This window comes from Mobula hypostoma, chromosome 18, assembly GCF_963921235.1.
Source record: "Mobula hypostoma chromosome 18, sMobHyp1.1, whole genome shotgun sequence".
NCBI classification, from domain to species: domain Eukaryota; kingdom Metazoa; phylum Chordata; class Chondrichthyes; order Myliobatiformes; family Myliobatidae; genus Mobula; species Mobula hypostoma.
In genome coordinates, this window is record NC_086114.1 from 42346044 (window position 1) to 42371519 (window position 25476).

General features: G+C 43.5%; 1 protein-coding gene across 2 annotated transcripts in view; it reads right to left on the reverse strand.

The window, feature by feature from the left end:
* The window catches only part of LOC134358509 (protein FAM149B1-like), a 125847-nt gene that overhangs the window by 38350 nt on the left and 62021 nt on the right, over positions 1-25476 (reverse strand). For both annotated transcript variants that reach the window (XM_063070804.1, XM_063070802.1), the window contains 2 exons: positions 12042-12145; positions 3533-3757 (listed from right to left, as the gene is read on the reverse strand). In XM_063070804.1, coding sequence (XP_062926874.1) covers positions 3533-3757; positions 12042-12145 — 329 coding nt within the window. The remainder of the gene's footprint in view (positions 1-3532; positions 3758-12041; positions 12146-25476) is intronic.

The window sequence follows — 25476 nt, forward strand, 5'->3', positions numbered from 1 at the left end:
GTACACTGGAGGAACAACATCTCATTTACCGCCTGACTAATCTACAACCAATGGCAGAAACTTTGAGTTTTCAGTTTTAGGTAAGCATCCACTCTGGTGGGTTATTTTCCCCCTTCCTACCCCCATCCGACATCTTCCAATCCTCTTATTTTTGTTTTCTTTCCCTTATACCTTCCATCTTCATCCCCATCTTCCTCCTTGTTCCCTCCACCTCTATGCACAGTTCATTCACAGTATTCCCTCTCCCCCCACCATATTCCCTATTTCATTCTAGTTCCATCTGCCATTCACCGCTCCACAAGGATAAGTTATAAAGTGCAGTCTGCAAGTTTTTCTCATAACCACGCTCAATTGAAGTGATTTCTCCTTCATGCTCTGGGCAATTAATTGAAATGGATGAATTAAAAGACAAATTACAGTAAAAGTCGAAACACATTAATTAAACATTGTTTCAACAAAATACCAACTCACATTTAAATGTTGGTTGAGGCAGCATTGTATCACAGTTAGTAGAGATGCTGTTCACAGCTTTAGTGACCTGGTTTAATTCTAATCTCTAGCGCTGTGTGGAGTTTGCATGTTCTTCCTGTGACCTCGTTGGTTTTTTCCCCAAGTGATTTAGTTTCCCCAACATCCCAAAGACATGCAGATCACTAGATCAACTGTCCTCTGTAAATTGCCCCTAGAGTGTAGGTGAGTGGTAGAATAAAGGGAGAGTTAATTGGAATGTGGGACAATTGAGAAAAGACAGTGCAGGATTAGCATGTATGGATACTTGATGGCCATATATACTCAGTGGGCCAAAAGGCTTGTTTCTATGCTGTCAACTCTGACTCTGAGAAGAAGTTTTCTTCAGTTCAAGTTGCTCGTGGCTGGGAACTATTATTGGCAATCCTGTATCAAATTCCTGCCTCATTCAGAAGAATGAGGGGTGACCTCATTGTAACCTATTGAATGGTGAAAGGCCTTGATAGAGTGGATGTGGAGAGGATGTTTCCTATGGTTGGAGAGTCTAAGACCAGAGGACACAGCCTCAGAATAGAGAGGCATCCATTTAGAATGGAGGTGAGGAAGTATTTCTTTAATCAGAAAGTGGTGAATCTGTGGAACTCTTTACCACAGGCAGCTGTGGAGGCATAGCCTTTACGTATATTTAAGGCAGAGGTCGATAGATTCTTGATTGGTCAGGGCGTGAAGGGATACGGGGAGAAGGCAGGCGATTGGGGCTGAAAGGGAAACTGGTGAAATGGTGGAGCAAATCCGATGGGCCAAGTGACTTAATCCTGCTCCTATATCTTATGGTCTTATATAGAAACTCCAAGATAATTCATGTGGCAGGATGACAATGTGTACATGAAGTATCTCCAGCTTGTCGAGCTCGCTCAGCCTTTGAGCTTGAGGGATAGCTAGAGTTACTGAAGAATATCAAGAAAGCTGAGTGTTTTTGTACGGTACATTCCAATGGGCAACACAGCAGACACGGGGAACAGAAAAGGAAGGGAATGCAGTCACCACATAGGGTTCTGCACCATTGAAGAACCTGGATGAGGACCATACTGTAGTATCACATGTTACATGGAGGCACAGATGAAGAACATCCAAAGTCTTCATGTGTCTGCAAATATCTCAGTTGGTCTAACCAGAACTTTGCCTACTGTTGCCTTTGGAGCAAACCGCTGGCATAACAGAAATGCCCCAGGGTGCAGAGTATAGATACGTTAGCCAGGAGTTAATTGGCCTTCTTCAGAAAGAGATGTCCTGGGAAGATTCTATTAGTATTCAAGTGTCAACAATCCAATTAGAAGGGCAGATGGAGTGATTTGGGATGCTTATGAAAGATGGTTTAATACACTTTGCCATACTCTCTCTCAATTGAATTTTCACCATACCCTTAATTGTGGATCAGATCACAAACAAGAAAAAATTTGCCAATGCTGGAAATCCAAGCAACACACACAAAATGCTGGAGGAACTCAGCAGGCTAGGCAGCATCTATGGAAAAAAGAAATTTACTCCTCAGCCTCTGTTCTCCAGTCCTGCCGAGGGTTTTGGCCCAAAAAGTCGACTGTACTTTTTTCCATAGATGCTGAGTTCCTCCAGCTTCTTGTATGTGTTGCCCTTATTTATGGAGTTTCAAACATAATGGTGACTTCACTGATATTGCCTTGGAGTGGTTTGTGTATTTTAGAAAGTGCTGATCTCCTGGGATTTTCATGCACAGCAGTCTCTAGAGTTTACAGATGATGGTGTGAAAAACAAAAAAAAATCCAGTGAGCAGCAGTTATGTGGGCAAAAATGTTAATGAGAGAGCAGAGGAGAATGGCCAGAATGATACAGGAGGTACCTAATAAAGTAATACTGAACATATATCTCCAATATTTCATTGTCACTAGGTGACAGATTCTGGAACTCTCTTCCTGACGGTATTGTGGGTATAACCCCATCCCAAGGACTGCATTGTTCAAAAAGGCACCTCACCACCATTTTCTCAAGGGCAATTAAATGCTAGGCTTGGGCTATGAAGCCCATGTCTCTTGAATAAATAAAATCACCTTAAATCATAAAAGCATAGAAGACTATGAGCTGAAAATGGAATTGATGTACATAGGTAATAGATGGTCAGCGCGGACACAGTGGACTGTTTTTGTGACTATGTTGCATTTTAAATGCAATTCTTCTCATCATACACTCAGCTACACTCTGGCTATGTACGTTCTCAATAGTTTCATCAGTATCCATTTACATATACCATAAAATCATAGAATCCTACAGCACAGAAACAGACATTTCAGCCCACCTTGTTCATGCCAAATATTTTGCCCATTTAGTTACATTTGATCCCCATCCCTCTACACTTTTTCTATCTATGTGCATGTATAATTGCCTTTAAATACCTAGTAATCGTACCTGCTACTACCACTTCTTCTGGCAGCCCATTCCATGCAACCACTGTTTGTTGTGAAAAACTTCCCCATCAGATCTCCTTGAAATGTCTCCCCTCTCATATTAAATCTTTGCCCTCTAATTCTAGACTCCTATGCTCTTCATGCCCCTCATAGTTTTATAAATGTCTGTAATGTCACCCCCTCAGCCTTGTATGTTCCAGTGGGAATAAACCGAGTCTATCCAATCTCCCTTTATAAGTACAGCTCTCCATTTCTGCCAACATTCTGGTGATTCGCTATTGTTAGCACATCCTTCCTTACTGAACAATAATGGTAATAAAAAGCAATGAGATACCCAAGATTACATAGAAAGTGCACATAACACAAAAGGTAAAACAAAGAAAATATTAAGAGAAGAAAGAAAATCTAAAGCATTGAGTGAAGCAGTTTGATAGGGAAATTATCGAAAGGAATGATTACAGAAACAATTGGCAGAAACTGAAATATCAAATAGCTTGAGTAAATTTGAAGGGAAAAATGACTAATCTTATGTGGAATAGCTATTTAGGCCAATGGTTTTGGAAATTGCTGGGCAGCATTTTCTACTTTACATTTTTATGCTTCACAGTTTCGTATTTTGTACTTACAGCCCTATTCCATGCACCGCTTCATTGATAAATCCAACTGGAGTTCTGGAGTGGGATAAACTGGAATGTAATGGGTGGAGTGTCCGAGGAGCATTTCGTCTCTGTGCAGAACGGACTGGCTGGGACAGAGAGTAAATACTATGTTCTCTCAGGTGGTTTGAAGGAAATCGGTTTGCTGAGTGGTTGCTTGAATATGGCCGCTGGACGGGTCTCTCATCTGAACCCCTACAATCAAGTTCACCATAAAAAATATCATTAATTCTTCTACCATCTCTTCAAATATCAGCCGTCAACTCCACACACTCAAAGAACCCAGGAATACCCAGGTCTCTCTCAGTGACAACAAAACAAACCCAGACTTTCTTTTGTATTATTTGTTCATGGGGTGTAAAATTGTCAGGGAATGCCAACTTTAACCGCTCATTCCTAATTGCCCAAGGACTAGGTTGCTTGCTCAGCCATGTCAAAGGCCAGGTAAGAGCCAATCACATAGGTGATTCTGGAGTCACATGGAAGCCAGACTGGATAAGGACAGTGGATTTCCTTCTCTGAAGACTTGAATGAACCAGGTGGGTGCTTATAAGGTTTTGGTCGGTTCCTGATTTCCTTTACCGATTTTAACTTCAGTCTTAGCAAGTAAATAAGTAAATATTTACTTAAATTTAAATCCCAAAGTGGAAACTGAGTTTAAAACTACTATCTAGAGACCAGCTGTTCAGACCCTTCAGCAAGGGTTAGTCTGTCAGGGGCTCATTTCAAGTGTAAACACAAGGTCTGAGTGGTCCAGCTTAGCTGCATACAGTTGCAAGACAGGTAATTAGAAACAATGGCTAAGGATCAGTTTGTTGTGAATTTGGTCTTTCCAATATTGATCAACGGAAAATTCCTGCTCATTCAGTACAACATATTGATAGAACAGGGGGAACCAAAGGAAGCAAACAGTGTTGGGTATTTAAAATATATGTCATCAGACTACATACATGACAATGAGTTTGAGGATACAGCTGCATGTCGTTAGAATATTTAGATGTAAATTAGCAAGGGGCATGGATCCTTGGAGGAATTGAAGAGTTAATATTGAGTGAGATGGAAGGAAAGTTATGACATTGTATCATGGAGGTATGATTGAGTGAAGGGCAGGACTGGCAGCTTAATGCTCTGGGATAAAGAAGTTTCAGGCATGACAAGAGGAAGGTGAAAAAAGGAGGAAATTGCACTGCTATATAGGGAGAATCCAACGAGGCCATATGAGTCGACACTTGAACTAAGCGAGGAGCTTTCTTCTGTTTTTACTGTAGGCTTCTCAATAGTCAATGAGAAATAGAGGAACAGTTATGTAAACTAATTGCAGAACGGTTTAGGAGCAATAGGATTACAGAAGAGTTAAATTTTAACTTTCCCAATATTGACTTGAATTACTTAGTATAAGGGGTTTAGATGGGTCAGAGTTTGTCAAGAGCTTCCATGGTATTTTTTTCTAAATGCACTAGTTATGTCACAATTTCCTGATGAGCCTGAAGAACGCAGTGAACTGGACTCCAAGAAATGCAGGTATGGAACCTAGAAGTGGAACACGACCAATGCTACCTAGCATCCTCCTGTCTAATGTGCAGTCATTGGAAAACAAAATTAAGGATTTAAGAGCAAGATCGCTGCATCAGGGATTGTTATGTTCTCTGTTTCCCTGACACATAGCACATCTCACGCGCTCTGGACATGGCACTCCAGACTGAGGCATTCTCAATCCACTAGATGGACCAGACTACAGCATCAAAAAAATGGGCAGAGGTGATGGCGTCTGCTTCATGATAAACTCATGGTGTGGCAGTTGCAGCAAAACAAGGGTCTACATAATGTCCAGGCAAGGACAGATTGCAGATAAAGTGCAGACAGCCCAGGGAAGAGGGTCTCTGAAGAACATAGCTTCCCCTTGCATAGCAGATTCCTAGAGCTATGTTGGCTTACTAAAGATGAGACAAGAATTTAATGAAAACATGCAAGCCACACACAGTACCAAAGTGACAATCACTTTACTAACTTCAAAGTATTATCAGTTGTTAGCTGTAGTTTCTGTTGATTTTTAACAACTGTATTGTGAATGATGACGGATCTTGCAAGAAAGGAATTCAGAAATATACAATTTACCAAATGGTCAATATCTGTAACTGCGGGTCAATTCTGTATAAAAATGGCATTTCTCTGTCCAGAATTCAGAACAGCATCACCTAGACAGGGGCCATATTGTTCTTGTGCACAGGTAAAATTAAGTTTGATCATTCTGCACACCACAGTTCCCGAGAAGACATTCGATTGTGTAGTAGGAGAGAAAGATCCAAAGAAGTGAGTGGGTGCAGTTGGGACATTCTACATATCACAGTTCCCGAGATGTTGGATTGTGCATACCTAGGCACTTTGCAAGAGATGAAGTTTGAGTTTCTTCGTGTTGAGTTTACAAAATAACACTATTCCCCTCCTCAGCACCACTGCCTGCCCTTCTCTTCGTAACCTTTGATGCTGTGGCCCATCAAGAAACTATCAATCTCCACCGTAAATATACCTAATGACCTGGCCTCCACAGTTGCCTGTAGTAACAAATTCCACAAATTCACCACCATCTGACTAAAGAAATTTCTCTATACATCTGTTTTAAATAGACATTCCTCTATCCTTTATAAGACACTAGTCAGGCCACACTTGGAGTACTGTCAAGAGTTTTGGGCCCTATATCTCAGAAAGGCTGTGTTGTCATTGGAGAGACAAGAGGAGGTTCACAAGGATGATTCCAGGAATGAAGGGTTAACATATGAGGAGTCTTTGGCAGCTTTGGATTTCCACTCACTGGAATTTAGAAGAATGCGGTGGGGGGGGGGGGCGGGGGGTAGAATCTCATTAAAACCTACCGAATGTTGAAAGGATTAGATAAGGTGGATGTGGAAAGGATTTTTCATATAGTAGGGTTGTCCGGTACTACAGGGCACAACCTCAAATTTGAGAGGCGACCCTTCAGAATGTAGTTAAGGAGGAAAATTTTCTAGCCAGAGAGTAGTGAAACTGTGGAATGCTCTGCCACAGTCAGCTGTGGAGGCCAAGACCATGGGTATATCTAAAGCAAAAATTGATAGTTTCCTGATTGGTCAGGGCATCAAAGGTTATGGTGAGAAGGCAGGTGTATGGGGTTGTGTGGGATCCAGGATCTGCCATGATGGAATGGCAGAGCGGACTTGATGGCCTAATTCTGCTTCAATGTCTTATGGTCTTATCCTGCGGCTGTGCCCTCTCATCCTAAACTCCCGCACCATGGGAAAATTCCTTTCCACATCTACTCTGTCTAAGACTTTTAACGTTCAAAACATTTCAATAAGATCCCCCCTCATCCTTCTAAATTCCAGTGAGTACAGGCCCAGAGCCATCAAGCGTTCCGCATATGATAACCCTTTCATTCCCAGAATCATCCTTGTGAACCTCCTCTGAACCCTCTCCAATGCCAGCATATCAATACTCAAGGTGCCTCACTAGTGCCTTATAAACCCTCAGCATGACATACTGCTCCTATATTCTAGACCTCTTGAAATGAATGCTAACATTGCATTTGCCTTCCTCACCACCAACTCAACCTACAAGGTAATCTTTATGGTGTTCTGCACAAGGACTCCCAAATTCCTCTGCATCTCAGATTTTTGGATTTTCTGCCTGTTTAGAAAATAGTCAGCACATTTATTTCTACTACCAAAGTGCACAACCATGCATTTTCTAACATTGTATTTCATTTGCCACTCTCCTGCCCATTCTCCTTCTGCAGCCTTCTTGTTTCCTCAACACTACCTGCTCCTCCACCAATCTTCGTATCATCTGCAAACTTGGCAACAAAGCCATCTATTCCATCATCTAAACAATAGATATACAGTATAAAAATAAGTGGTCCCAACACCGTCCCCTGCAGAACACCACTAGTCACTGGCAGCCAAACAGAAAAGGATCCTTTTATTCCCACTCGTTGCCTCCACCAATCAGACAATGCTCTAAATAAGCCAGTAACTTTCCTGTAATACCACGGACTCTTAACTTGGTAAGCAGCCTCATGTGTGGCACCTTGTCACCACCTTGCCTTCTGGAAATCCAAATAACCAACATCTGCCACATCCCCTTTATCTATCTTACTTGAAATCTCCTCAAAGTACTCCAACAGGTTCATCAAGCAAGATTTTCCCTTAAGAAAACCAAGCTGACTTGCCCTGTCTTGTCCTGTGTCGCCAAGTACTCCATAACCTCATCCTTAACAATTAACTCCAACATCTTCCCAACCACTAAGGTCAGGTTAACTGGTCTATAATTTCCTTTCTGCTGCCTCCCTCCTTTCTTAAAGAGTGGAGTGACATCTGCAATTTTCCAGTCCTCTGCAACCATGCCAGAGTTCAATGATTCTTGAAAAATCATTACTAATGCCTCTACAATCTCTACCACTGCCTCTTTCATAACCCTAGGTTGCAGTTCATCTGGTTTGGGTGAGTCATGTACCTTTAGGTGATTCAGTTTTTTGAGCACCTTCTCCCTTGTTGTAGTAACTACACTCACTTTTCTTCCCTCACACCCTTCAATGCCTGGAACACTGCTAGTATCTTCCACAGTGAAGACTGATGCAAAATACTCATTTAGTTCATCTGCCATCTCCTTGTCCCCGTTATTATTTATCTGGCCTCATTTTCTAGCGTCCTATATCCACTCTCATCTCTCTTTAATTTTTAATATTGAAAAAGCTTTTTCTATCTACCTTGATAGTATTTGCTAGCTTGTTTTCATATTTCATCTTTTCCTTCCTAATGATTCTTTTAGTTGCTTCTGTGGGTTTTTAAAAGCTACCCAATCCTCTATCTTCCCACTAATTTTTGTTTGGTTGCATCCCCTCTCTTTTGCTTTTACATTAGCTTTGACTTTCCCTGTCAGCCACAATTGTACTATTTTGCCACGTGAGAATTTCTTCCTTTTTGGAATACATCTATCCTGCACCTTCCTCATTTTTCCCAGAAACTCAAGCCATTACCGGTCTGCTGTCTTCCCTGCCAGCATCCCCTTCCAATTTACCTTGGCCAACTCCTCTCTCATACCACTGTAATTTCTTTTATTCCACTAAAATACTGCGAGTCAGACTTTACTTTCTCCCTATCAAATTTCAAGTTGAACTCAATCATATTGTGATCACTGTCTCCTATGGGTTCCTTTACCTTAAGCTCCCCAGTCGCCTCTGGTTCATTACATAACACCCAATCTATTTAGCTGATTCCCTAGTAGGCTCAATGACAAACTGCTTTAAAAAGCCATCTCACAGGTTTTCAACAAATTCAAAGTCTTGGGATCCATTACCAACCTCATTTTCCCAATTTACCTGCACGTTAAAATCTCCCATGACTATCATAGCATTGCCCTTCAGATGTGCCTTTTCTATTCTCCATTGTGATCTGTAGCCTACGTCCCAGCTACTGTTTGGGAGGCCTGTATATAACTGCCATCAGGGTCCTTTTGCCCATGCAGTTTCTTAATTGAACCCACAAGGATTCAACATCTTCTGATCTAATGTCACATCTTTCCAATGATTTGATGCCAATCTTTACCAGCAGAGCCACACCACCCCCTCTGCCTACCATCCTATCCCTCTAATACAATGTGTAACCTTGGACATTCAACTCCCAACTACAAGCATCCTTCAGCCATGATTCAGTGATGGCCACACCATCATAACCAAACAATCTATAAAAGTGCAACAAGGTCATCCACCTTATTTCTTATAGTCCATGCATTGAGGTATAACACTTTGAGTACTGTATTTGCTACCCTTTTTGATCTGCATCCCAAATGCACTGATATTCACTCTGCTAGCTACAATTTTGCCCTATCACCTGCCTGCCCTTCCTGACAGTCTGACTGCATACTAACTTTGCTTTTTTTTTGTAACCATCAGTCCTGAGTCCCTTCACTCTGGTTCCCATCCCCCTGCCAAATAAGTTTAAACCCTCCCCAAAAGCTCTAACAGACCTGCCCATGAGAATATTGATTCCCCCCTCAGGCTTAAGTGCTACCTGTCCCTTTTGTACAGGCCATACATCCCCCAGAAGAGATCCCAATGATCTAAGAACCTGAAGCCCTGCCCCCTGCACCTGCTTCTCAGCCGCACATTATCTTCCATATCATCTTGTTTCTACCTTCACTGGTGCGAGACACAGGTAGCAATCCATAAATTACTACCCTGGAGGTCCTGCTTCTCAGCTTTCTGCCTAGCACTCTAAATTCTCTCTTCAGGACCTCATTGCTTTTCCTTCCTATGTCATTGGTTACCAATGTGTCCTAGGACATCTGGCTGCTCTCCCTCCCTCTCCAAAATGCTGTGGACTTGATCTGAGATGTCCCCGACTCTGGCATCTGGGAGGCAGCATACTGTCTGGGTGTCCTATTTACATCCACAGAACTTCCTGTCTGTTCCTTTGACTATTGAGTCCCCTATCACTACCATTCCCCTCGTCTTCCTCTTTCCCTTCTGCAGCATGCACCCATGTTCAGTGCCAGTAACCTGGTCTTTGTGGCAGTCCCGTAGGAGGTCATCCTCCAAAACTGTATACTCATTATTGAAGAGAAAGGCCACGGGGGTGCTCTGTGCTTACTGCCATTTTGCCTTCCCATTTCTTCTCCTGACGGTTACCCAGCTACCCACCTCCTGCAACTTAAGCGTGACTATTTCCCTGTAATTCTGATCAATAATCTCCTCACTCTCCCGTACAAGCCAAAGGTCTCCCAGGATTCCAACATCTGGCATGAAGAACACACAATGACCATTTAAACTACTCTAAGTAGTTTAAGTTATACTCCTCAAGTACCTCATTTGCTCCAACCTGCCGCTACCTGCTATGCATCTCCTTCCTTTTCTTGGTCTTCTCTTGAAAATCAATTTCCCTGAAGCTTTTATTCTTGCCTTTTATTCTGACAGGAAATATAAACCCTGTACTCTCAAATTTCACCTTTGAAAGCCTCCTCCTTACCTAGTACACCTTCTCCAAAATACAACTTGTCCCAATCTACACTTACTAGATCCTTTCTGATGGCATCAAAATTGGCCTTTCTCCAATTTAGAATCTCAACCTGAGGACTAGAACTGTCCTTTTCTGTAGTTATCTTGAACCTAATGGCATTGTGATCTCTAGATGCAAAATGTTCCCCTACTCAACTTTTGTCACCTGCCCTGTCTCATTCCCTAACAGGAGATCTAGTATTGCACTCTCTCTAGATGGGACTTTTACGTACTGATTAAGGAAACTTTCCCAAGCACATTAGACAAACTCTTTCCCATCCAGCATGTACTGTATGGGAGTCCCAGTCAATGTGTGGAAAGTTAAAATCGCCTACTATCACAACCTTATGTTTCTTACAACAGTCTGCGATGTCTCTACAAAATCTATTTTTTTTATTTATTTAGCAGTACAGGCCCTTCAAGCCACACTGCCCCAACAACCCTTGACAAACCCAATTAACCCTAACTTTACAATTTACAATGACCAATTAACCTCCCTGCTACATCTGGAGGACCTGAAGAAAACCCACGTATTCTATGGGGAGGAATTACAGAAACTCCTTACAGAATGGTGCCGGAATTGCGCTCCGAATTCCAGAGAGGCCCGAGCTGTAATAGCGTCGTGCTGACTACAGATCGTTGGGTGTTCTATAACATAATCCCATTAATGTGCATCCTTTTCTTATTCCTCCGTTCTGACCATAAAGCCTCACTAGATGAGCTCAGTCCTGAGTACCGCTATGACATTTTCCCAGACTAGTAACGCCACTCCTTCCCCTTTAATCCCTCCTGTTCTATCACATCTAAAATAATGAAAGCCCAACACATGGAGCTCTCAGTCATGACCCTCCTGCAACTAATGGTTACAATGTCATAATTCCACGTAACGATCCACACCCTAAGATGATCTACCTTTCCTACAGTACTCCTTGCAATGAAATGTACACAGCTCAGAACATTAGTCCCACCATGCTTAACCTTTTGATTCCTGACTTTGTAGGTAGGCTTAACAACATATCTCTCCACAACCACTCCACTATCTGTTCTGGCACACTGGTTCCCACCCCTCTGCAAATCTAGCTTAATCCCCAACCGTGCATCATTTACAAACTTTCCCACTGGGCTATTAGTCCCCCTTCAGTTCAGGTGCAAACCGTCTCTTCTGTACAGGTCCCACCTTCCCTGGAAGAGAGCCCAATGATGCTTTAATGATCTAATCCTCGTCACATACAGGCTTTGTTTGCATCGTTTGGGTAGGGAATGAATTCTCATTTTCAAAATTAATTTTATAAACACTCTTTGGACATCAGTGATGTTGTTCTTCTTGTAATTTGTTTATAATCCCAATGTTATGGATAGAGTGTACTAACACTTCAATTGGCAAAAACAGTCCAGGCAAGAAAACAAGTGGGATACCTTAATGACAGATAGCCTACAGGTGGATGAAATACTTACTTAATTTTCTTAGGCACTAAAGGGTTTCCACGACTAAATGGAATACTTTGGATATGCAAACTACTTAGCCTTGTCTGTACCATCTCACTATGTGTCTGCCGAACCTATGTGGAAAAGAAATAGGATATATTGAAACAATACATTACATTTAATGTAAAAGGTCACCCAAAATGAAACCCAGGTAAAATTTATCCACTGAACAACAAAAGATGGTGGGAATAGCACCCGATGGTCAATGAGCTGCATTGTATATTTCAAGAAACATTCTTGCAAGGTATGGATAAACAAGCCTGTAATGTCAAGATGAGGGCCCTTTGTAGCTGGAGGTTGGGAAAAGCAAAAGGGTTCAAATTTAAGGTAATGTACAGTATACTGGGCACTGTAAGGTAACCAAAAGGAATATGATAGTAACGCCTTGAAGACTTAACATGTTCTGTTTGAAATAGATAGGAACCAGATCAGCATAGACAGGATAGATGGTTCAGAAGGATTTGGTCTGCTCGGAAAAGACTGAAAAGAATTTTAAGTAGTATTGTGCAACAGATAATAGGTCAAAATGGAAAGGAAAATTGTGGGGCAAAGGAAAGTTAGTAGATTTTGTGAGTTCAGATGTTCTATTTTTGTTGATTTAGACAGATCTCTCTGAAAATATATCATTAAGGGTGTATGAGAGGAGTTATAGAGTCAGTTATATAGCACTATAACACAGAAATAGACCCTTTGGCCCATCTAGTCATCTAGTGCATGCTGAATTGTTATTCTGCCTAGCCTCATCAACCCACACCTGGACCATAGCCTTCCATACTCTTCACATCCATGTACCTATCCAAATTTCTCTTAGATGTTCATTCAGAGTCTTCCCCAACCAGAAGCCCAGATGAGCCAAGAGATCTGCAATCTGCTGAGGACCAGATCAGTGGCATTCGGGTCCGGTGTTAAGTAAAATACAAGAAATCCAGGTACAATCTCTGGGAAACTATCTCATGTGCAAAGTGGCAATACCAGACCTAACTTGAATCACTGAAGGATGCTGAACAGCTCTGGCAGGGCTTGAATGCTATCACCTCCTACAAAGTGAAACCAAGTGACGTAGGTAACATCAAGGTTTCACTCCCAAATGAAATTACTACCTTTTATGCTCACTTTGACTGTCAAAACATGGAGGAACCTTCACAAACTCCCACAGCCCCTGATGACTCTGTGATTTCGGTCTCTGAGGCCGATGTGAGAGTGTTCATCAAGAGGGCAAACACACTGAAAATATCCATCCACATGGGATACTAGGACTTACACTGATCAACTGGCAGGAGTGTTCACTGATATCTTTAACTTCTCACTGCTGCAGTCTGAAGTAGCCACCTGCTTTTTTTTAATCTATTCATTTATGGGATGTGGGCATCGCCAGCTAAGCCAGCATTTATTGCCCATCCCTAGTTGCTCTTGAGAAGGTGGTGATGAGCTGCCTTCTTGAACCACTGCAGTCCCTGAGGTGTAGGTACACCCACTTTGCTGTTAGGGTGGGCATTCCATGATTTTGACCTGTGACAATCAAGGAACGTCGATATGTTTCCAAGTCAGGATGGTGAGTGGCTTGGAGAGGGATTTCCAAGTGGTGATGTTCCCAGGTATCTGCTGTTCTTGTCCTTCTAGATGGTAGTGGTCGTGGATCTGGAAGGTGCTGCCTTAGGAATTTTGGTATGTTGCTGCAATGCATCTTGTAGGTAGTACACATTGCTGCAACTGTTCATCAGTAGTGGAGGGATTGGAAGCTCGTGGAAGGGGTACCAATCAAGTGGGCTGCCTTGTTCTGGATGGTGTCGAGCTTCTTGAGTGTTGATGGAGCTGCACTCATCCAGGCGAGTGGCGAGTATTCCATTACACTCCTGACCTGAGCCTTGTAGATGGTGGACAGGATCTGAGGAGTCAGGAGGTGAGTTACATGCCGCAGGATTCCTAGTCTTTGACCTGCTCTGGTAGCCACAGTGTTTATATGGCTAGACCAGTTCAGTTTCCTGTCAATGGTAACCCCCCCCCCAGATGTAGATAGGGGATTCAGTGATGGTGATGCCACTGAATGTCAAGGGATGATGTTTAGGGCCTCTCTTGTTGGAGATGGTCATTGCCTGGCACTTACATGGCTCGAATGTTACTTGCCACTTGTCAGTCCAAGCCTGGATATTGTCCAGGTCCTGCTGCATTTGGGTATGAACTGCTTCAATATCTGAGGAGTCATGAATGGTGCAGAACATTGTGCAGTCATCTGTGAACATCCCCACTTCTGATCTTATGACGGAAGGATGGTCATTGATGAAGCAGCTGAAGATGGTTGGGTCTAGGATACTTTCCTGAGGAACTCCTGCAGTGATGTCCTGAGGATGAGATGATTGACCTCCAACCGCCACAACCATCTTCCTTTGTGTCAAGTATGATTCCAACCAGTGGAATGTTTCCTCCCTAATTCCCATTGACTCCATTTTACCGAGGGCATCTTGGTCAAATGCTGCCTTGATATCAAGGGCTATCACTCTCACCTTACTTCTGGTATTTAGCTCTTTGGTTCATGTTTGGACCGAGGAGGTGATGATGTCAGGAGCTGAGTTGCTTTCATAGAACCCAAACTGGGCATCTGTAAGCAGATTATTGCCGAGTAGGCACTGCATGATTGCACTGTTGATGACCCCCTTTCATTGTGTCAAAGAGGCTTCAATTATATTGGTGCCTAAGAAGAATGTGACAACCTCCCTCAATGACTATCATCCAGTAGCACTTACTCTCATTGAGAAGCACCTTTGATCCATTCTAATCTGACTACCATCACATCAGGTCAACAGCAGATGTCATTTCATTAGCTCTTCTCTCAAACCCTGGAACATCTGGACTGCAAAGATGCATACATCAGCATGCTCTTCATTGACTACACTTGGGCATTCAATACTATCATCCCATTAAAACTAGTCAATAAGCTTCAAGACCTGGGTCTCAATACCCCTTTGTGCATCTGGATACTTGATTTCTTCACTTGAAGATCCCAGTCCAGTTTGAAATGGCAATAACATTTCCTTCACAATTACCATCAGCACAGGTACACCACAAGGCTATGTCCTTAGCCTTCTGCTCGACTCACTTTATATTTATAACTGTGAGGCTAAACACGGCTCTGAAGCCATATTTAAGTTTGCTGATGATGGTGATCATCATAATTATGTGCTGTGTCATATGACGTAGGCGATCATGACCATGATTGGCCTTGACAAATTTTTCTACAGAAATGATTTGCCATTGGCTTCTTCTGGGAAGTGACTTTACAAGATGGGTGACCCCAGCTATTATCAATACTGTTCAGAGAATGTCAGCCTGACATCAGTGGTCACATAACCAGGACTTTTGATATGCACCAGCTACCATACGACCATCCACCACCTGCTCCCATGGCTTCATGTGACCCTGACCGGGGGTGCTACACCTTGCCCAAGGGTGACCTACAGGCTAGTGGAGGGAAGGAGCACTTTGCAGCACCTTTGGTAGAGACATACCTCCACCGTGCCACCTGGAGCTCACAATACCACTGTTATTTGCCGAATCAAAAGTGGTGGTGAATCGGCTTTGATGAGGGAGATTGAAAATCTGGTTGAGTGGTGCCACAACAACAAGACCCTGGAGCTGATTATTAACTTCAGGAGGAGGAAGCTGGAGGTCCATGAGCCGGTCTTCATCAGGAGATCAGAGGAGGAAAGGGTCACTCAACTTTAAGTTCCTTGGCATTATCATTTCAGAGGATCCATACTGGATCTGACATTTAAGTGCCATTATGAAGAAATCAGTGACAGAGTCACTACTTTCTTAGAAATTTGCAAAGAATCAGCAAGTCATGTAAAACTATAGATGTGCTGTGGAGATTATATTGAATGGAAACACCAATGCCCTTGAACAGAAATTACTCCAAAAAGTTGTGGATACAGCCCGGTCCATCAAATATAAAGCCCTCCCCGCCACTGAGCATATCTACACAGAATACTGCCGCAGGAAAGAAAACACCTACTACCACTCTCTGACTTCTCCTGTGAAGCAAATCTCGAATCCAATTTAGTATTAATAAAACTTCTTTAAGATTAAAACTTCTTGACCAGCCTCTATGTGCGACCCAAAGTCCTTTCTAAAGTTTCGGAAAGTTAAGCTGCATGTTATAGTAGAAGGAACCAGACTGTAAAGCAGGTGAACCAAGAGCATTGCAGTGCAGGTGAAATATCCTGACGCAAAATGTCTAATATCCATTTTCCTCAATAAATTCTGCCTGACCCACTGAGTTCCTCCTGTTTATTGAGTGTTGCTCCAGATTCCAGCATCTACAGTCTCTAGTGTCTCTGAACTGATCAGAATGTGAATATGATATTGTTGCAGTTAGAGAAACAAGGTTGAAAGAGGGGCGAGTCCAACAACTAACATTCTAGGATGTCAGGTTTTAAAGGGAGAGCTGGCAATATTAAGGAGATCATTGTTACAATAATGAAAGCATATCTTGGAATGTTTTCCAAATGAGGCAACATGGGTAAAATTTAGGAATAAAAAGCATGATCACTTTGCTTGGATTAAAAGCCCCCAACAATCAGTAGACAATAGGGCAGCAGATACATAGGTAAATTACTGAGGAGTATACAGGGTATAGGGTTGCAGTTGTAGGTCATTTCAGTACGTTGTTGGTGGAAATTTTGTCTAATTTAATTGACTTTTTAGAAAAGGTAACTAAATATATTGATAACAATGTGCAGCTGGTGTGCTTTACATGGAGTTCACCAAGTTTCCACATGTAAAGCTGTTTGAAATGGTTAGAGTTCATAGGATCCAAAGCAAATTTTCAAATTTTATTCAGAGCTGACTTCTTAACAGGAGGCAGAGGGCAATGATGAGAGAGCTGTTTTTGTGATGGGAAGTTGTCAACAGGTATCGGTGTTGAGTCCCTTACTGTTTATTATATACATGTAAATGTACTGTAAATGTTGAGCCCCTCCTCTCCATCTGCCAAAAGTGGAATTTCCCAGAAGCCGAACATCTTAATTCCCATTTCCATTCCCGTTCTGACTTGTCAGTCCATAGCCTCCTCTTCTGCCATGATGAGCCTACCCTCAGGATTGAGGAGCAACACCTTATATTCCATTTGGGTAGCCTCCAACCTAATGGCATATATATCGATTTTCCCTTCCGGTAAAAAAAAAGTTTCGTCCAGTCTTCTTCTATTCCCCACCATGGCCTATCGGGCCCCCGAGTCCCCTTCTTCTTCCTTTTCTCCTATGTTCTATTCTCCTCTCCTATTAGATTCCTTCCTCTCCAGCCCTTTTTCTTTCCTACCCACCTGGCTTCACCTATCACATTCTAGCTATCCCCTTCCCCTCCACCGCAACTTTTTATTCTGGCATTTTCCTCCTTCCTTTACAGTTTTGAAGAAGGGTCTCGGCCCAAAACAATGACTGTTTATTCATTTCCATAGATGCTGCCTGACCTGCAGAGTTCCTCCAGCAATTTGTGTGAGTGTGTTACTTTGGATTTCCAGCATCTGCAGAGTTTCTTGTCTTTATTATTTACAATTTTGAAGTGAATGTATGGGATATGATTAATACGTCTGTAGATGATACAAAAATTGGTGCTGTAGCGAGGAGGATGGTGTTAAGCTGCAGAATGTTATTCATCAGGTGGTAAGCAGGGCAGTGCAATGGCTGGTGAACTTTAGTCTTGATAAGTGTAAAGAGACACAGTTAGAGAGATGCTATAAGTGCAGGATATATACCATGAATAATATGGCCTTGGGAAGCATTGGGGAATGAACAAAGCTTGGCATATAGGTCCAAAGATTACTGCAGGTGGCAGCCCAATTAGACGGATGGTAAAGACGGCAGATAGAATATATGCCATCAGAAGTCTGGGCACAGAATATAAGAGCATGGAAGTCCTGCTACATCTTTGTACAACGTTGATGAGGACAGTGTGATAGACAGATTCTTTATGGACTTTAACAAGTCTTTTGAGAAGGTGCTGTATCGTAGACTATTCCAGAAGCTTAGCTTACATGGGATCCAGGGCAAGCTAGCCAGTAGGACTTACTAAATTGACTTGGTGGAAGGAATCAAAGCGTGGTAGTAGAGGGCTGTTTTTCGGTTTGCAGTGTTGTGACTACTGGTATAATGCAGGATGTGGCGACCCCTGCTGTTTGTCACCTATTTGCATGCAAATGCATGACTGGTAAGTTTTCAGATGTGCACTAGTGGCCACCTTATTAGATACACCTGCTTGTTAATGCACAAAGCCAAGCTGTCTATCCCAAATCAAACTATGCTTCCCCAAATGCTTGTAAATCCTGTCCCTAAGAATCTTCTCTGATAATTTGCCCACAGTCAATAGTATGTAACTCCCAGGATTATCCCTACTACCTTTCTTGAACAAAGGAATAATATTCGTCATCCTCCAATCACCTAATAGTACATAAAGCCAGAAAAGACCTCAAGAAGGTAATTAGGAGAGTGGAGGGGTCATGTGAAGCCCTTGACAAGTAAAATTCAAGAGAATCCTAAGGCATTTTTTACATGGATTAAGAGTAAGAGGATAACTAAGGAGAGGGTAGGATTGTTCAGGGATAAAGGAGCATACGTGGTTCCAGGCAGGGAATGTTGATAAGGTCCTAAATGAGTACTTCACGTCAGTATTTACCAAGGAGAAGTACATGAAGGATAGTAATATCAGTGTGGAGCATGCAAATACGCTAGGGAACTTTGAGTTAAAGAAATAGTGTTATGTCTCTTTAAGTACATTAAGACACAAGATAAGATTACCATGTCTGTGACCAATATCTTCGTGTCCTCTCTACTTCAAATTCTGGTTTAAGTTTATTGTCATAGGTATACATACCCAGAATATAAATGCCATGAAAATTAACTTCTTGCGGCAATAACACAGTACATTACAAACACAGCAACATAAATGACATGAACTTCCACTAACATAAAGTATACATATCTTACGCAACAAAATAAACAAAAATAAACAGAATATTAGTGCAAGTTGAAGGGCATATAGTCCGAGGTAAAATTAAGTTCTTTTGGTTATTTCAAGAAACTGAATAGCAGTGGGGAAGAAACTGTTGTTGAACTTTGGGGTGTGGATTCAGGTTCTTCAGCAAAGAAAGCTTAAGCAGGCAGGTACAGCAGGCAGTGAAGAAAGCTAATGGCATGTTGGCCTTCAGAACAAGAGGAGTTGAGTATAGGAGCAAAATGGTCCTTCTGCAGTTGTACAGGGCCCTGGTGAGACCATACCTGGAGGATTGTGTGCAGTTTTGGTCTCCAAATTTGAGGAAGGACATTCTTGCTATTGAGGGAGTGCAGCGTAGGTTCACGAGGTTAATTCTCGGGATGGCGGGACTGTCATATGTTGAAAGATTGGAGCGACTGGGCTCGTATACACTGGAATTTAGAAGGATGAGAGGGGATCTGATTGAAATATATAAGATTATTAAGGGATTGGACACGCTAGAGGCAGGAAACATGTTCCCGATATTGGGAGAGTCCAGAACCAGAGGCCACAGTTTAAGAATAAGGGGTAGGCCATTTAGAACGGAGTTGAGGAAAAACTTCTTCACCCAGAGAGTTGTGGATCTGTGGAATGCTCTGCCTCAGAAGGCAGTGGAGGCCAATTCTCCGGATGCTTTCAAGAAAGAGTTAGATAGAGCTCTTAAAGATGGTGGAGTCCAAGGGATATGGGGAGAAGGCAGGAACGGGATACTGATTGTGGATGATCAGCTATGAGCACAGTGAATGGCGGTGCTAGCTCAAAGGGCCGAATGGCCTACTCCTGCACCTATTGTCTATTGTCTGTACTTTACTCCTGATGGCAGCAATGAGGAGAGGGCATGGCCCAGATGGTGTGGGTCCTAATGATGGATGTCTCCATCCTGAGGTATCACCTCTTGCAGATATATTCAGTGGTGGAGAAAGCTGTATCTGTGGTGGAATGGGTTGACTCCTCTACTCCCTGTAGTCTCTTGCATTAGTCTTGTATTGGAGTTCCTATACCTGGCCAAAATACAACCAGTCAGTCACTGTAAGTGCAGAAGTTTGTTTGAGTCTTCAATGATATGCCAAACGTTATCTATTTATTTGTTTAGAGATACAGCACAGTAACAGGTCCCTCTGGCCCAACAAGCTTACACCCATGAGACTAATTAACCTACCAACCTGTACGTCTTTAGAGCCTGGGAGGAAACCCGGACACCCAGAGGAAACCCACACAATCACAGAGAGAATATGCAAACTCCTTACAGACAACAGTGGGAAATAAATCCAGCTGTTGGCTCTGTAATGGCGTCGCACTAGCTTGAAAGTCTTCTTAGACCTAGAGACATTGGTGCATTTTCTTCATGGTTACATCTGTGTGCTGTGTTCATGATGGATCCTCTGAGGTATTGGCATCTAGGAACTTGTAGCTTCTCACTCTTTCCACCACAGACGCTTCAATGAAGAGAAACACCAGTTCACCTGACGTTGCTTTCCTGAAGATGTCCCTGGCTGCCATGGTAGCATAGCAGTTAGCGCAATGCTATGACAGCTCGGGGCGTTGGAGTTCAGAGTTCAATCCCAGCATCCTTTGTAAGGAGTCTGTACTGTATATCCTCTCCATGAAATACGTGGGTTTTCTCCAGCTCCTCCAGTTTCCTTCCACAGTCCAAAGACATATTGGACAGGTTAATTGGTCATTGTAAATTGTCCCATGATTAGGTTGTGGGGGGTTGCTAGATGGCGCGTCTCAAGGGTCTGAAGGGCCTATTCCTTCCTGTATCTCTAAATAAATAAATAAAAATGAATAACACTCCAGCGAGTTGGTCAGTGCTGGTTTTTAAAACTTGACTAGTACACTGTCTGGGCCTGATGCCATGTGAGGGTTCACCCTTCCAAAAGGATGCTCTGACATTGGCCTCGAAAACTGAGATCAAAGACCATTGGGTGCTGTGGGGCTTGCACTGGTATGTCATTGTTCACCCTCTTAAAATGTGGATGAAAGCTCATAAAGATGTGATATTTCATTTCCATTTATGTTATTTGTTCTTGCCTTGTAGGAGGTGACAACGTGCAAGCCCTGCCACAGCTGTCTGGCATCCATTTGTGTCTCCATCTTTGGCTGGAATTGCCTTTTCCCTCTTGCAATAGCCTTCCGGTGGCAGTGCATACATGTAGAAGTGGAGAGTAGTAAATGTTGTTTCATTGTTCAAAAAAAAAACTAGTATAACCCTGGATATTATGTTAGTGTTGTGTCAGCAGTAGCAAAGCTTTTGGAGAGAATATTGAGACTTCTGCTATTTGTAAATTTGCAGATCGGATTAAGATTAGTAACATAGTTGACAGTGTAGAAGATTGCCAAAGGATGCAGCAGGATATAGGTCAGTTACAGATATAGCCAGAGAAATGGCAGATGGAGTTTGATCCGGCCAATTGTGGAGTATTGAACTTTGGAAGATCAAATGTAAAGTACACAGGCAATGGCAGGACCTGTAACAGTGTTGATATTAGGTACAGAGGGATTTTGAGGTAGAGTTCAAGAGTCAGGGAGTTATACTGCAGATTTATAAAAGGCTGGCTAGGCCACATATGGATTCTTGCATTCAATCCTGGTCACCCCATTATAGGAAGAAATGAAAATTTGGAGAAGCTGCAAAAGAGGGTTACCAGGACGTTGCATGAGAGGTATAGATAAAGACAGTATCATTTTTCCCAGGATTGAAATGTCTAATACTGGAAGGGCATGCATAAAAGGTGAGTGGAAAAAGTTCAAAGAAGACATGTGGGGCAAGTTACTTTTTTACACAGTGTGCCTAAAAAGTGCTGCTATGAACAGTGGGAGAGGCAAATATTCCAGTGTAATTGTATTGGATTTGTTGTCCCTGAAGTTCTAGACTCAAATGAAGATCTTACACCCTATCTAATACACAAATTGTAGATAACTACGAGTGCCCTCACTAAAGGAGGTTATACTGTAGACACCAACTCTTCAAAGGCTAGATCACTTCCCTCGTTATCCTTCACAGCCAGGTTAGCTGCTAGTACCCACTACCTGAGTCCCCCTCCCTACCAAGGAGGAGATAAGTTCAGCTACCGAAGTAGTTAAAACACTGTTTAGATTTTAGATTATGAGGACACGTCCTCTTTTATTGTAATTTAGTAATGCATGTATTAAGAAATGATACAATGTTCCTCCAGTGTGATATCACAGAAACCTGGACTAATTTCATAATTTGCTGGCATAATTTACATACTAAACACAAAATAATCTGCAGATGCTGTTGTCAAAGGAACACTCACAATGCGCTGGAGGAACTCAGCAGGTCAGTCAGCATCAGTTGAAAAGATTAGTTGACATTTTGGGCCAAAACCCTTCGTCAGGACTGAAGGAAGAACTTTAGGGAGGGTTTGAAGAGCTATTTAACTATTTACGGCAAACAACAGGAATTCTGCAGATGCTGGAAATTCAATCAACACACATCAAAGTTGCTGGTGAACGCAGCAGGCCAAGCAGCATCTGTAGGAAGAGGTGCAGTCGACGTTTCAGGCCGAGACCCTTCGTCCGGACTAACTGAAGGAAGAGTGAGTAAGGGATTTGAAAGTTGGAGGGGGAGGGGGAGATCCAAAATGATAGGAGAAGACAGGAGGGGGAGGGATAGAGCCAAGAGCTGGACAGGTGATAGGCAAAAGGGGATACGAGAGGATCATGGGACAGGAGGTCCGGGAAGAAAGACGGGGGGGGGGGTGACCCAGAGGATGGGCAAGAGGTATATTCAGAGGGACAGAGGGAGAAAAAGGAGAGTGAGAGAAAGAATGTGTGTATAAAAATAAGTAACAGATGGGGTATGAGGGGGAGGTGGGGCCTTAGCGGAAGTTAGAGAAGTCGATGTTCATGCCATCAGGTTGGAGGCTACCCAGACGGAATGTAAGGTGTTGTTCCTCCAACCTGAGTGTGGCTTCATCTTTACAGTAGAGGAGGCCGTGGATAGACATGTCAGAATGAGAATGGGATGTGGAATTAAAATGTGTGGCCACTGGGAGATCCTGCTTTCTCTGGCGGACAGAGCATAGATGTTCAGCAAAGCGGTCTCCCAGTCTGCGTCGGGTCTCGCCAATATATAAAAGGCCACTTCGGGAGCACCGGACGCAGTATATCACCCCAGTCGACTCACAGGTGAAGTGTTGCCTCACCTGGAAGGACTGTTTGGGGCCCTGAATGGTGGTAAGGGAGGAAGTGTAATGGTATGTGTAGCACTTGTTCCGCTTACATGGATAAGTGCCAGGAGGGAGATCAGTGGGGAGGGATGGGGGGGACGAATGGACAAGGGAGTTGTGTGGGGAGCGATCCCTGCGGAATGCAGAGAGCTGGGGGAGGGAAAGATGTGCTTAGTGGTGGGATCCCGTTGGAGGTGGCGGAAGTTACGGAGAATAATATGTTGGACCCGGAGGCTGGTGGGGTGGTAGGTGAGGACCAGGGGAACCCTATTCCTAGTGGGGTGGCGGGAGGATGGAGTGAGAGCAGATGTACGTGAAATGGGGGAGATGCGTTTAAGGGCAGAGTTGATAGTGGAGGAAGGGAAGCCCCTTTCTTTAAAAAAGGAAGACATCTCCCTCGTCCTAGAATGAAAAGCCTCATCCTGAGAGCAGATGCGGCGGAGATGGACGAATTGTGAGAAGGGGATGGCATTTTTGCAAGAGACAGGGTGAGAAGAGGAATAGTCCAGATAGCTGTGAGAGTCAGTAGGCTTATAGTAGACATCAGTGGATAAGCTGTCTCCAGAGACAGAGACAGAAAGATCTAGAAAGGGGAGGGAGGTGTCGGAAATGGACCAGGTAAACTTGAGGGCAGGGTGAAAGTTGGAGGCAAAGTTAATAAAGTCAACGAGTTCTGCATGCGTGCAGGAAGCAGCACCAATGCAGTCGTCGATGTAGCGAAGGAAAAGTGGGGGACAGATACCAGAATAGGCATGGAACATAGATTGTTCCACAAACCCAACAAAAAGGCAGGCATAGCTAGGACCCATATGGGTGCCCATAGCTACACCTTTAGTTTGGAGGAAGTGGGAGGAGCCAAAGGAGAAATTATTAAGAGTAAGGACTAATTCCGCTAGACGGAGCAGGGTGGTGGTAGAGGGGAACTGATTAGGTCTGGAATCCAAAAAGAAGCGTAGAGCTTTGAGACCTTCCTGATGAAGGATGGAAGTATATAAGGACTGGACATCCATGGTGAAAATAAAGCAGTGGGGGCCAGGGAACTTAAAATCATCGAAAAGTTTAAGAGCGTGAGAAGTGTCACGAACATAGGTCGGAACGGATTGAACAAGGGGTGATAAAACAGTGTTGAGGTATGCAGAAATGAGTTCGGTGGGGTAGGAGCAAGCTGAAACAATGGGTCTACCTGGACAGGCAGGTTTGTGGATCTTGGGTAGGAGGTAGAAACGAGAAGTGCGGGGTGTGGGAACTATAAGGTTGGTAGCAGTGGATGGGAGATCCCCTGAGCGGATAAAGTCGGTGATCCAACGGGATCCCACCACTAAGCACATCTTTCCCTCCACCCCCCTCTGCATTCCGCAGGGATCGCTCCCTACACAACTCCCTTGTCCATTCGTCCCCCCCATCCCTCCCCACTGATCTCCCTCCTGGCACTTATCCGTGTAAGCGGAACAAGTGCTACACATGCCCTTACACTTCCTCCCTTACCACCATTCAGGGCCCCAAACAGTCCTTCCAGGTGAGGCAACACTTCACCTGTGAGTCGACTGGGGTGATATACTGCGTCCGGTGCTCCTGATGTGGCCTTTTATATATTGGCGAGACCCGACGCAGACTGGGAGACCGCTTTGCTGAACATCTACGCTCTGTCCACCAGAGAAAGCAGGATCTCCCAGTGGCCACACATTTTAATTCCACATCCCATTCTCATTCTGACATGTCTATCCATGGCCTCCTCTACTGTAAAGATGAAGCCACACTCAGGTTGGAGGAACAACACCTTATATTCCATCTGGGTAGCCTCCAACCCGATGGCATGAACATCGACTTCTCTAACTTCCGCTAAGGCCCCACCTCCCCCTCATACCCCATCTGTTACTTATTTTTATGCACACATTCTTTCTCTCACTCTCCTTTTTCTCCCTCTGTCCCTCTGAATATACCTCTTGCCCATCCTCTGGGTCCCGCCCGCTCCTTGTCTTTCTTCCCGGACCTCCTGTCCCATGATCCTCTCGTATCCCCTTTTGCCTAGCACCTGTCCAGCTCTTGGCTCTATCCCTCCCCCTCCTGTCTTCTCCTATCATTTTGGATCTCCCCCTCCCCCTCCAACTTTCAAATCCCTTACTTACTCTTCCTTCAGTTAGTCCTGACGAAGGGTCTCGGCCTGAAACGTCGACTGCACCTCTTCC